General features: G+C 38.8%; 1 protein-coding gene across 5 annotated transcripts in view; it reads left to right on the top strand.

Annotated features, from left to right (window-relative positions):
• The window catches only part of PIP5K1B (phosphatidylinositol-4-phosphate 5-kinase type 1 beta), a 300319-nt gene extending 297801 nt beyond the window's left edge, over nucleotides 1-2518 (top strand). For all 5 annotated transcript variants that reach the window (XM_077907918.1, XM_077907928.1, XM_077907937.1 and 2 more), the window contains one exon: nucleotides 1782-2518. In XM_077907918.1, the coding sequence (XP_077764044.1) occupies nucleotides 1782-1784 (3 nt within the window). In that variant the 3' untranslated portion in view covers nucleotides 1785-2518. The remainder of the gene's footprint in view (nucleotides 1-1781) is intronic.
• The last annotated feature ends 12191 nt before the right edge of the window (nucleotides 2519-14709 follow it).

Raw genomic sequence — 14709 nt, 5'->3', positions numbered from 1 at the left:
ATTTAAGCAGGTAAAGCTTCCTGACTTAGATTAATAAGAAACAAAGTGGAAACTAATAAAAATTACAACTTTCATTAAGCTTAAATTACATGATAAAATACTCATTTTTATTTTTAAGATTTTATTTATTTGTTCATGAGAGACACACAGAGGGAGAGGCAGAGACACAGGCAGAGGGAGAAGCAGGCTCCCTGCAGGGAGCCCGACGTGGGACTCAATCCCAGGTCTCCAGGATCAGGCCCTGGGCTGAAGGCGGCACTAAACTGCTGAGCCACCCGGGCTGCCCAAATACTCATGTTTAAATAGAATCTTTGACATAGTCTCTTAATAATTTTCAATCATCTCAAACTTTTTAATTCACTTTTTCAGCCTCCAAATGAATGTGTTGGGCCACACAATCTCTATGATTCCAGCTCCAACCTTCCCAACTATTATTGTAAGGACACTTTCACCTGCCTGGCACAAAATGATACATATATAGTTTGTGTATACAGTGTATGTGTGTATACCCACACTCACATATATACACACACACTGTATTTCCCCAAAGTTTATCTCTTAAAACTGCCCTATAAAGTAGCATTCATCACTCCCATTTTACAGATAAAACAAGGTATAAAGAAAGTTAAGTAATTTGCCTAGCATCCTCTAGCTGGAATAATTAGGAAATCAATATTTAGTCCATCGTGTCTGCCTCTAAAACTGAACACCGTACTGCCTTCCCCATATGTAGTTCGGTCACAAATTGAATTAGCGGTCTCTAACCTTAAATGGTTACCATTTTAGGTTAAATATTTGCTGGACAGGGGCACCTGGCTGGCTCAGTCAGAAAAGCAGGTGACTCTTGATCTCGAGGTCATAAGTTCAAGCCCCACATTAAGTGTAGAGATTATAAGTAAATAAACTTAAAATATATATATATATATATTTGCAGTGGCAGCCTGGGTGGCTCAGTCGATTGAGCATCCAACTCTTGGTTTCAGCTTAGGTAGTCATCTCAGGGTCCTGGGATCGAGCCCCACATCTGGCTCCGAACTCAGCGTGGAGTCTAATTGGAATTCTCTCTCCTTCTCCCTCTCATGCTCTTGTGATCTCTCTAAAATAAATCTTTAAAAAATGTATATTGGCTGGATATATTTTTTACTCCCCTGTCACAAGGACAGTGTTTGAAAATGAACACAACATTCATAAGTTCAAGGTGATGTTCAGGTGGTTCTGATTGACTTCAGGCCTGCTACGCCACAGCACATGCCCAAAGCCCTGTGCCCTTGAGGTCAGGAGTGTGCCTCAGCCAGCACTGCTTCCTTCTTTTTTTTTTTTTTTTTTTAATTTTTATTTACTTATGATAGTCACAGAGAGAGAGAGAGAGGCAGAGACACAGGCAGAGGGAGAAGCAGGCTCCATGCACCGGGAGCTGGACGTGGGACTCGATCCCGGGTCTCCAGGATCGCGCCCTGGGCCAAAGGCAGGCGCCAAACCGCTGCGCCACCCAGGGATCCCTTCCTTCTGAGCCCTAGTACAGCACTGTGATGGTGGAGGAACTCGATACACCTTGGTGTAATTACGGGCTGTAGGTCCACTAGAGAAGCCAGTGCTATGCTAATCATGGCAGAGGAACCCCAAGCCCGATGCACCACCCACTTCTATGTGCACATTTCCCAGGTACAAGGCATCAGGAGAAGTAATGAATCTGTGTTCCCATTCGTGAGGAGCAGTTATAAATCAATGCCAAAACTTAGTCTTACGGCTGCTTTCTTTCTTTTTTTCCCCTCTCTCCCCAGTGAGTGAAAATGGTGACCATGAAACATGAATACAGTTGTGGATAAGAAGTTTCTCCACTTCAGAATTACCCAGAGGAACTTGGCTGACCCCCACTGCACACAGAGTAATAATCAACTGGACTTAGGAGTTTGCAAGGTGTCAGGGGAGCCGTGGCCCATAGGCTGATCAGCAGATGTGATGGGAAAAATACCACACTATTCTATCATTTGCTGTTGCTTGCTCAACTGTGAAGAACTGCATGAGCTATATTTAAGCTGCTTTCTATACCATTGCCAATCACCATTTTGGACTTGGAAATGCTATTTTCCTATTGACATTTGCATTATTTCGTTTTGCATGCATCCAATGATTATACATAAGCAACATATGTAATCTGCTTATTTTTTAAAAATTCATCCATTAAAAATGGTAAAGTATAAATTCTGCTCTTTTTTTGCAAAATTATAATCATAGCCCATGTCTTTAAAAGTTTAAATTGGTTTCATATAAAGATCAGTGTAATAGGTCTGCATATACTTTATAGAAAACTAGCTTCTATAAAGATTTTTTCACTGTTTACTAGTGAATTGAGAAAAGCAAAGCTATTTATAAAAGGCCTTATGTTGTGTACATACATTGTCTTTGAAATATTTGTGATTTAGTTTATTGCTTGTAAAAGAGAAATTATATAATTTATTTAGTAAATACTATTGTAAACTATAGTTTTATTGAGAGAAATAAAATATTTTGTTCTCAATTGTGGTAGTACATTAATTCCACAATTAATGGTCTTTACGTTTCTTTGATTAATTAAAGAGAACCTTGATACTTCTCCATTTTTAGATATTCAGGGATCCTAAATAAACTGACTCTCATGAGAGATGGAGAGAAAATTCTCTGTACCCTAAGAAGATGCAGTAGCAGATTCTACTCAACTTGAGAGACTTTCCTAAATATCCTGGTGTATTAGTCAGCTTTCGCTATGTTATGCTGTGGTAACAAACAATCCCCAAATCTCTTCATAGGGAATCCAGAGCAGCCCTTGTCTAGGACATGCCCTTTGTATAGCAGGAAAAAAAAAAATGATAGTGGAAACTGGCAATGCGAACTCTTAAATCTTCTGCCTAGATGTGGCTTACAGAACTTCTGCTCATGTTTCACCAGCCAAAGGAAATGACATTGACAGGATAGATGTCAGAGGAGTGGGAAGTATACTTCTCACCAAGGAATTAACTCAGCAGAAAGGGGCAGTGAATATTTTAATCAGTTACTGCTTAAATCTACACAATCTCATTAGTGTCTCAAACAGCAAAGGCTCCAAAGGCTGCCTAATCATATAATGAGGAAAGAAAATCATTAGAAAGTAATATGTCCAAGACCACAGAAAGACATTCCTGATTAAGATGCTCAGTGTAAAATACTTCAAGTTCAAACAAGCAGATTCTTATAAGCAAACATGGTATTAACTTTTGTAAATGTAACCTAGAGCCAGGGTTACTCAGTGTAAGTAGTAATTTTGCCCATATAGTTGGTGCTGACAATCTGTCCTGGGTTGGAATTTCAACAGGGAATTCTTATGAAATAGCCTACCGAGGATTCTTTGCCACTCTTGCCCTAGTATTCATAGATGCTAACAAATACTCTCACCACAGGGGTCTACCTAGCTGGAATCCCACTCTTTCTCTTTCCAATTTTAAATCTACCCCTCAGTAGACTTTTTTATGTACCCTAGTGGGATTGATGCCTCTCCATCAGTGCCCTACGAGTAACTTATGATTTCTGTCATCACGGATTAGTTTTGCCAGTTCTTGTACTTCATATAAGTGGAATTCTATAGTACATACTCTTTATCTAGCTTTTTGTTATTGTTCAACACTACATAAGATTTATTCATTTCACTGTGTGTAGTAAAAGCTCATTATTTTTCACTGCTGAGTAGTATTCCATTGCATAAATATTCCATAGTTTTCTGCTCAACTGCTGACGAGCATTTGGATAGATTCCAATTTAAGGATATAATGAATGAGGAGACCTTCTAGACCCCTTCCTCCACACAGCTCCTACCTGCAGACAAATTTGGCTTCTAGCACCTATACCAGACATGAAAGAATTTTTCACAAGAAATATTATCAGGAAGTAGATGACCATCCTCTAATTCACCTAGGAGAGTCTTAGAGTTTATGCCTACACTCAGGCCTAACAACAGTACATTCTTTTACTCTCAAAACTGTTGCTTTTTAGATCACTAAAATATAGTTACCTTACCAAGGGAGAAAGTTTAAAGATGAAAACATTGGAGATTCCCCAGTAATTGACTCACCCAGGGCACCCTACAATGAATTTCAGCTGTAAGCCTTCCCCTACCACCAGTGCTAGTAGCATTTAGTCCCCACTCTTCATGAGCAGCCAACCAAGGATCACAAAATTTCTCAGGAAATTCTCCGAGACAGATACACCAAGAGAAGATAGGGGACTGGGGGAAATGGGACTATAAGAAGCAAACTTAGAGGCGCCTGGCTGGCCTAGTCAGTGGAGCATGCGACTCTTGGTCTCCGGGTTGTGAGTTCAGGGTCCATGTTGGGTGTAGACACTACACAACAATAAAATATTTTTAAAAATTCAAGACAGAAATTACCATTATAACTTTACAGGTTACAAATTATATGGCATCCATGAAATAAGATCAGTAAGCAATTACAAAAATAAACATTCAGAAAGCATAAGAGAATATGGAAAGCAAAAGCATGAGAAGTAAAAGCATGTTGGCAACAATTAGGGACTAAGAAAGTGGTTAAAAGATAAGGTTAAGGAAATATCCAAATGATTTTTAAAAGAAGAAAAAGAATTTTTTAAAAAATGAAGACCATTTCACCAGATCATATACTCAATAGGAGAGACCAGGGAGGGGAAAAAAAAGCTTCAAACCATGTAAGAAAATTTCCCAGAACTAAAAAACATGCATTTCCAGATTAAAAGGGACTCTGAGTTCCCAGAAAAATGGACAAAAAGGAACCTAACCATGCAATTTCAAATCACCAAGGATGATCATGAGATTCCATAGGCTTTCATAAAGTAAAATTAATTTTACATAAATCTCAAGGGGCAGAACTGAATCAAAGTCCTCAACAGCATTATGGAAGTCAGAAACTAATAAAGCCTTCAAAATTCTGAGAGAAATCTATTTCTAATTTCTAATTCTACACCCTGTGTATTATTTAGGATCCCCCAGAGAAATAGGAGAGACATAGACGTAGCTAATAGATTTAAGAAACTGACTCATGCGACTGCGGGAGAAGGCCAATCTGAAATTCAAATGGCAAGTTAGCAGGCTGGATACTAAGGCAGAAGTCGACAGAGAGTTTTGAGGCAGAATTTCTTCTTTTCTAGAAAACATCAGTTTTTCCTCAAAGGCCATCACTTGACTGGATGAAGCTCACCCATGTTATCAAGAGTAATCTTTACTTAAAGTCAACTAATTATGGACCCTTAACCACATCCACAAAATATTTCTCAGCAATACCTACATCAGTGTTTATTAAGTAACTGGGCACATTACCCTAAGCAAGTTGATGAATAAAATTAACAACCACATCCTGAAAAAATACTTATATGTAAGAGTAGAATAATCTATACAAAAATAATTTTCATCTGCCCTTTATCCAGAAGCTCCAAAAAGGTGTGTTTTAGCCAGAATGAGAGCGTAAACCAAGAAAGAGAAAGCCACGAAAAATACAGACATAGGAGCTAGAAAATAAGAGATCCAACCCAAGAGGAAGGTGAAAAGAATCCCCAGGATGAAGGTAAAGGGAAATCCCAAAATGACAACAATGGAGATCTAAAAACCCCTCAAGCTTAGAGAGTCTCCAAAAAAGTGAAGTTACCCAAGAATTTGTAAAATAAGGACATAAAATTTTAACTCTTCGTATCCTGGAACTGATCCTAGAGTTAGGGGAAAAAAAAAAAGAGGACATTTTAAAAACTGGTGAAATATGAATAATTAACATTATTTAATTATTGAAATTTAATTAACAATGTTGTATGAAGGTTAATCTCTTAGTTTGGACAAATGAACCATAGTTACATAGGACATTAACATTCAGAGAAACTGAGTCAAGAGTATACAGAAACTATCTTTGCAAATTTTCTGTAAATCTAGCCTTATTCCCCAGAAAAGTGTATTACAACTGAAAAAAGAAATGGTCAAAAAATTTAAATAGAGATTTCAAAGCAAATATATGGATGGCAAATAAGCCCAAGATGCTCAACATCATTAGTCATTAGGGAAATGCAAATTAAAATTATAATGACACTCGACTACACATATATTAAAATAGCTAAATTTTTCTTAATTGACATTGACAAGTGCTGGTAAGAATGTAAAGTAATTCTAACTCTCATATTTTGCTGGTAGGAATGCATAATGGTACAGCCACTCTGAACAAAAAATTTCAGTTTATTTTGAAATTAAACATACCCTGGAAGCTTCTGGAAGATGATAGCAAAGTAGGACCATGGGCTCACCTTGCCCTACAAATACAGCTAGATAACTATCATTTCATCCTAAATGCCCCAGAAATCAACCTGAAGACTGACAGAACAAACTCCACAAGAGGAGGCCCCATCAAAGGAGGAAAGAAGTGCGGAGATGTGGCTTGTGAGAGAAACAGCTCACGGCTGCTGTGGTGAGGAGGGAGCCATGGCTGCAAAGAAGGATGAGAGACAGATGAGCACACAGGGAAAACAAGTGCCCATAGCAAGTGGCTTGGAAAGTGGGATGGCCTGAATTTTACAGGAATTCTTGTAACCAAAGGAGCTTAAAGCTGGGAGTTTAAAGGTCAGTGGGCTTAGGTGGGATACAGTCCAGAGGTCACTGCACTGCTTTTGTTTTTTGTTTTTTTTGTTTTGTTTTGTTTTTTTAATAGTTATTTATTTATTTATGATAGTCACAGAGAGAGAGAGAGAGAGGCAGAGACACAGGCAGAGGGAGAAGCAGGCTCCATGTACCAGGAGCCCGACGTGGGATTCGATCCCGGGTCCCCAGGATCGCGCCCTAGGCCAAAGGCAGGCGCCGAACCGCTGCGCCACCCAGGGATCCCTGCACTGCTTTTGAAGAGAAGGCAAGCCAACAACCCACAGACATATAGCATGGAACAGTGACCTGAAGCACAGCAGGGGCACAGGGTGGGGAGACTGGTCACTCATCTCAGAGCATGAAATGGCCGGCAGGCACCATTTCACTCCCCGACCCCTCAGCATCAGCATCAACATGCTCTTACCTCACTTGACTATACTGAGCCCTGCCCCTGCGCTCCAGTGGAACCACCCATGCCAGTCTTAATTGCCTCAGTCCCAGCATGGAGGGGGCCCCCTCCCCCAGAAGATGAGCCCCCAACCTCCACTCTCCCCACATCTCCTGACCAGAGACCAGTGCAAGGCCTTGGTTCTACAGCAGTAGTGGTAGGTCTCATTTCACAAATAGACCAGAGCACACCTAGTTAAAATGCTCCACATTCAGGCCAGGGACCAAACACTGCCCACAACAGGCAAAGAGGCCTCTGCAGATGACTGGCCTGAAGGATAAAGCAGCCAGGGCACATGAGCAGAGCTCAGGCTGCACACATTAGAGACATTCCTCGAAGCACCATGGGTAACGGGGCTCTGGGGAAGGGGGGACACTACACTGCAGGCCACTATAGGAACTCTTCTTCCTAAGTCCATCATCCTCAGAAACAGGAGATGTAGTTGACTTTCCAAACACACAGGAACAGGCACAGAGACAGACAAAATGAGAAGACAGAAGAATTTGTCTCAAATGAAAGAACAGGACAAGGCCACAGCCAGAGATCTAGGCAAAACAGATAGAAGTCACATGCCTGATGGAGACTTAAAGCAGTGGATCATAAGGATACTCACTAGACTTGAGAAAAAGAGTGGAAGATATCAGTGAGACCATTAACACAGAGATAAGGAATAACATAGCAGAGATAAAGTGTCAAGTAATGAAATGAGAAACACGCTTGATGGAATGAACAGCAGGCTGGAAGAAGCAGAGGAACAAATATCCTAGAAGAAGACAGAGTAACAGAAAGTAATCAAGCTGAACAGAAGAGGGGGAAAAAAAAGAATTAGGCAAAACAAACCCCACTTAGAGAACTCAGTGACTCCATCAAACGTGGTAATATCTGTATTATAGGAGTACCAGAAGGAGAGAGAGAAAAAGGCAGTGGAAAATTTGAGGAGGTAATACTTGAAAACTTCTCTAATCTAGGGAAGGAAACAGATATCCAGATCCAGGGGGTACGGAGAACCCCCTTCCCAACAAAATCTACAAAAGTAAATCCACACCAAGACATATTGTAATGAAAATGGTAAATACAGTACTAAAGAAAAAAAATCTTGGGACACCTGGGTGGCTCCGTGATTGAGCATCTGCTTTTGGCCCAGGGCATGACCCCAGGGTCCTGGGATCGAGTCCCACATAGGCTCCCCACAGGAAGCCTGCTTCTCCCTCTGCCTGTGTCTCTGCCTCTCTCAGTGTCTCTCATGAATAAATAAAATCTTTTTAAAAAAGAAAAGAAAAGAAAAAAATCTTAAAAGCAGCAAAACAGAAGACTGTTGCATGTAAAGGAAGCCCTCTAAAGCTATCTGGGGATTTTTCAGCATAAACTTTCCAAGACAGAAGGGATTGGCATGATATATTCAAAGTGCTCAATGGGAAAAATTTGCAGCCAAGAATACTTTATATAGCAAGGCCATTATGCAGGAGAGATAAAGAGTTTCCCAGATAAACAGAAACTGAAGGAATTCATGACCATCAAACTAGCCCTGCAAGAAATCTTTAAGGAGACTCTTTGAGTGGAAAGGCCAAAATAACAGTATATAAGGATGAAACACAAAAGCAGTGAAAATAAGTATTTTTGTTTGCCAAAAAAAAAAAAAAAATCAGTCAAGGTACTCACAAAATAAAATGTAAAATATGACACCATTTACCTAAAACATCAGGAGAAGAGGAATAAAGCTGTTCAAACTTAAACAACCATCAACTTAATACAGGCTGTTCTATGTAGAAGATCTTATATACAAATGTAATGATAACCACAAAGAATAAAGGGAAAGAAATCCAAATATATCACTAAAGAAAATCAGCAAACCATGAGAGGAAAACAACAAAAGATCAGAGAAAATCTTCAGTAACAACCACAAAACAAGTAATAAAATGCCAATAAGTATGTATCAGTAATTACTTTGAAAAGAAATGGACTGAATGTTCCAATCAAACAACATAGGGTGACAGGATAAACTAAAATAAAAAGACCCAGGTGTCCCTGGAGCCTCAGTCAGTAGAGTGTACAACTCTTAATTTGGGGGTTGTGAGCTTGAGCCCCATGCTGGGTTGTAGGGAGTACTTAAAATTTTTAAAAATTAAAAAAAAAAAAAAGACCCATCTATACATGCTGCCTACAAGAGACACTTTAGACCTAAAGACACCTGCAGATTGAAAGTGAGGGGAATGGAGAAATATTTATCATGCAAGTGAATGTTGAAAGAAAGCTAGAGTAGCAATACTTACATCAGACAAAATGGACTTTAAAACAAAGACTGTAATAAGAGACAAAGAAGGACACTATATAATCATGAAGGGGACAATCCAACAAGAAGATATAACAATTGTGAATATTTTATGCATCCAACATGGGAGCACCTAAATACATAAAACAGCTAATAACAAACATAAGAAGGGCAGCCCTGGTGGCTCAGCGGTTTAGCGTGGCCTTCGGCCCAGGACGTGATCCTGGACACCCAGGATCGAGTCCTGCATCCAGCTCCCTGCATGGAGCCTGCTTCTCCCTCTGCCTGGGTCTCTGCCCCTCTCTCTCTGTCTCTCATGAATAAATAAATCTTTTTAAAAAAATGGGGATCCCTGGGTGGCGCAGCGGTTTGGCGCCTGCCTTTGGCCCAGGGCGCGATCCTGGAGACCCGGGATCGAATCCCACATCGGGCTCCCGGTGCATGGAGCCTGCTTCTCCCTCTGCCTGTGTCTCTGCGCCTCTCTCTCTCTCTCTGTGACTATCATAAATAAATAAAAATTAAAAAAAAATTTTTAAAAAAAATATTAAAAAAAAATCTTTTAAAAAAATAAGTAAACTATAATAATAAGTAACAGTACAGTACTTTAAAACTGCCACTTACATTAATGGGCAGATCATTTAAGCAGAAAATCAACAAGGAAAAAATGGATTTGATTGGCACACTGGACCAGAAGGATTTAGTAGAAATATTCAGAACAATCCATCCTACGACAGCAAAATACACCCACTTTTCAAGGGCACCTCAAACATTCTCCAGAATAGAGCACATATTAGGCCAACAAAACACTCCTCAACAAATTTTAAAAGATCTAGGGCAGCCCAGGTGGCTCAGCGGTTTAGCGCTGCCTTCAGCCCAGGGTGTGATCCCGGGGTCCTGGGATTGAGTCCCACATTAGGCTCCCTGCATGGAGCCTGCTTCTCCCTCCGCCTGTATCTCTGCCTCTCTCTCTGTGTCTCTCATGAATAAATAAATAAAATCTTAAAAAAAAAAAAACACATCTAAGTGAGGGTGCCTTCTCAAACTATTCCAAAAAATAGAAAAGGAAGGAAAACTTCCAAATTTATTCCATAAGGTCAACATTACCTTGATCCCAAAACCAGGTAAAGACACCACACACACACACACACACACACACACACACACACAGGAGAACTACAGGCCAATATCTCTGATGAATACATATGCTAAAATCCTCAACAAATACTACAAAATACTAGCAAACTGAATCCAGTAATACATTTTTAAAAATCATTCACCATAATCAAGTGGGATTTATTCCTGGGTGGTAAGAGTGGTTCAGTATTCCCAAATTTATCAATGGGATACACCACATCAGTAAGAGAAAGGATAAGAACCATATGATTCTTTCAACTGATGCAGAAAAATCATTTGACAAAGTACAACATCCATTCATGATAAAAACACTCAACAAAGTAGGTTTAGAGGGAACATATCTCAACATAATAAAAGTCATATATGAAAAACCCACGGATAACATCATCCTCAATGGGGCAAAACTGAGAGCCTTTCGCTTAAAGTCAGAAACAAAAGAAGGGAGTCCACTCCTGTCACTTTTATTCAACATAGTGCAGGAAGTTCTAGCCACAGCAGTCAGACAACAGAAAGAATAAAAGGCATCCAGAATGTAAGAAAGAAGTCAAACTTTCACTATTTACAGGTGACATGACACTATATATAGAAAACACCAATAGCTGGGGATCCCTGGGTGGCTCAGCGGTTTAGCACCTGCCTTTGGCTCAGGGCGCGATCCTGGAGTCTAGGATCGAGTCCCACGTCGGGCTTCCCGCATGAGCCTGCTTCTCCCTCCTCCTGTGTCTCTGCCTCTCTCTATATATCTACTATGAATAAATAAATTCTTTTAAAAAATTAAAAAAAAAGAAAACAGAAAGCTCCACCAAAAAACTGCTAAGACTGATAAATGAATTTAGTAAAGTCACAGGATACAGTATCAATGTACAGAAATCTGTTGCATTTCTATACACCTATAATGAAGCAGCAGAAAGATAAATTAAGAAAACAATCCCATTTACAATTATACCATAAATAATAAAATACTTAGGAATAAATATAGCCAAAGAAGTAAAATACCTGTCCTCTGAAAACTATAAAATACTGATGAAAGAAATTAAAGATGATGCAAAGAAAGAGAAAAACTGGGCAGCCCGGGTGGCTCAGCGGTATAGCGCCGCCTTTAGCCCAGGGCCTGATCCTGGAGACCTGGGATCCAGTCGGGCTCTCTGCAGGGAGCCTGCTTCTCCCTCTGCCTCTGTCTCTGCCTCTCTCTCTGTGTCTCTCATGAATAAATAAATAAAATCTTAAAAAAAAGAAAGAGAAAAACATTCCATATTCACGAGCCAGAAAAACAAATATTGTTAAAATGTCTAGACTACACAAAGTAATCTATATATTTAATGCAATCCCTATCGAAATACCAACATTTCTCACAGAACTAGAACAATTTTAAAATTCTTATGGAACCAAAAAACCACGAATACCCAATTTCAAGCAATCTTGAGAAAGAAAAGCTATGCTGGAAGCATCACAATTACAGACTTCAAAAAGTTATGACAAAGCCGTAGTCATCAAAACAGTATGGTACTGGTATAAAAACAAATAGAACAGAATAGAAGATGCAGAAATAAACCCACAATTATATGGTCAATTGATCCTTGACAAAGTAGGAAAGAATATCCAACTAGAAAAGGGACAGTCTCTTCAACAAATGGTGTTGGGAAAACTGGATAGCAACATGCAGAGGAATGAAACTAGACCACTCTTTTAAACCATATACAAAAATAAATTCAAAATGGATGAAAGACGTAAATGTGAGACCTGAAAGAATAAAAAAAAAAAAAAAAAAGCCCTAGAAGAGAACACTGGCAGTAATTTCTCTGACATTTGGTTATAACAACTTTTTTCTAGATTGGTCCACTGAGGTACAAAAGCAAAAATAAACTATTGGGACTATAGCAAAAAAAAACTTCTGCACAGCAAAGGAAACAATCAACAAAGCTAAAAGGCAACCTACAGAATGGGAAAAGATACTTGCAAATGATATATCTGATAAAGGGTTAGTATCCAAAATATATCACAAACTTATACAACACCCAAAACACAAATAATCCAATTAAAAAATGGTCAGAAGACATGAATAGACATTTCTCCAAAGAAGGCATACAGATGGCAACACACACATGAAAAGATGCTCATCATTACTTATTAGGGAAATGCAAATGAAAACTACAATAAGTAGGGGCTCCTAGGTGTCTCAGTCAGTTAAGTGTCTGACTCTTGATTTTGCCTCATGATCTCAGGGTCATGAGATCAAGCCCCACATGGAGCCTGCTCAAGATTTTTTGTCTCTCTTAAAAACAAAAACAAAACAACAAAACAACAACTATAAACCTACAATGAGATATCGCCTCACATCTGTCAGAATGACTAAAACAAACAAAAAACAGTAGGTGTTGGCAAGGATGTGGAGAAAAAGGAACCCTCTTGCACTGTTGGTGGGAATACAAACTGATGCAGCCACTATGGAGAATAGTATGGAAGTTCCTCAAAAAGTTAAAAATAAAACCACCCTATGATCCACCAATCACACTACTGGGTATTTACCCAAATACAAAAATACCAATTCCAAAGAATAGATGCACCCCTATGTTTATAGCAGCATTATATACAATAGCCAAGATATAGAAGCAGCCCAAATGTCCATTGATTGATAAATAAAGATGTGGCATGTATTTATGTACATGTACAAACACACACAAATATTATTAAGCCATATAAAAAGAATGAAATCTTGCTATTCGCAATGACATGGATGGAGCTAGATAGAGAGCACAGAACTGTGATAAAAGTCAGAGAAAAACAAATACCATCCATATGATTTCACTCATGTGTAGAATGTAAGAAACAAGCAAAGAGTGGGGAAAAAATGAGACAAACCAAGAAACAGATTCTTAACTATAGAGATAAAACTGATGGTTACTAGAGGGGAGGTGCATGGAGGGAATGGTGAAACAGGTGATAGGGATTAAGGAGTACATTTGTTCTCAAAAGCACTAATTCTGGAGACCCAGGATCAAGTCCCACGTCAGGCTCCCAGCATGGAGTCTGCTTCTCCCTCCTCCTGTGTCTCTGCCTCTATGTCCATCATAAATAAATAAATAAATAAATAAATAAATAAATAAATAAATAAATCTTTTTAAAAATAAATAAAATAAAAAATAAAATAAAATATACATTGGGGAAATAATCTCTTCAATCAGTGCTGTTGGGAAAACTGGAGAGTTCCACGTAAAACAATTAAAATGAATCACTTTCCTACACTCTACACAAAAATAAACTCAAAATCGATCAAAGATCTCAAAGTGAAACCTGAAACCATAAAACTGCTAAATGAAAACAGGCAGTAATCCTTCAGACATTTTTCTAGATGGATGTCCTAGACAAGGACAACAAAAGCAAAAATAAACCACAGGGACTACATCAAAATAAGAAGCTTCTGTATAGCAAAGGAAGACATCTATAAAACGAAAAAGTTACCTACTGAACCAGAGAAGATATTTGCAAATGATACATCTGTTAAGGAGTTAATATCCAAAATATATAAAGAACTTATGCAACTCAACACCAAAAAAACAATCTGATTTAAAAACGGGCAGATCTGAGTAGATATTTTTCCAAATATTTTCCAAAGACCTACATACAGGTAGCCAATCAGCACATGAAAATATGCTCAAGGGCAGCCCCAGTGGCTCAGCGGTTTAGCGCCGCCTTCCGCCCAGGGCATGATCCTGGGGACCCAGGATCGAGTCCCACTCGGGCTCCCTGCATGGAACCTGCTTCTCCCTCTGCCTATATGTGTGTGTTTCTCATGAATAAATAAGTAAAATCTTAAAAAAAAAAAAAAAAGGAAAATATGCTCAACATCACTAATCATCATGGAAATGCAGATCAAAACCACAGTGAGCTATCACTTAACAGTTGTCAGAATGCTTAGAAGCAAAAAGACAAGAAGTAACATGCGTTGGTGAGGATTTGGAGAAAAAGAAAGGAACCCCCTCCACCGTAAGAATGTAAATTGGTACATTCACTGTTGGAAATCACTATAGAAGTTTGTCAAGAGGTTAAAAAATATAAATACCAGTATGAATATGAATACCAATATGAATACCACCATTCTATATTTACCCAAAGAGAATGAAAAATAATTTGAAAAGATATAAACACCACTGTTTTTTACAGCATTATTTATAATAGTCAAAATATGGAAGCAACCTAAGTATCTACTGATAAATGGATAAAGGAAAGGTAAACAAATATTATACA

This window comes from Canis aureus, chromosome 1 (genome assembly GCF_053574225.1).
Source record: "Canis aureus isolate CA01 chromosome 1, VMU_Caureus_v.1.0, whole genome shotgun sequence".
NCBI classification, from domain to species: domain Eukaryota; kingdom Metazoa; phylum Chordata; class Mammalia; order Carnivora; family Canidae; genus Canis; species Canis aureus.
This window is presented reverse-complemented; position numbering and strand designations above follow the sequence as displayed.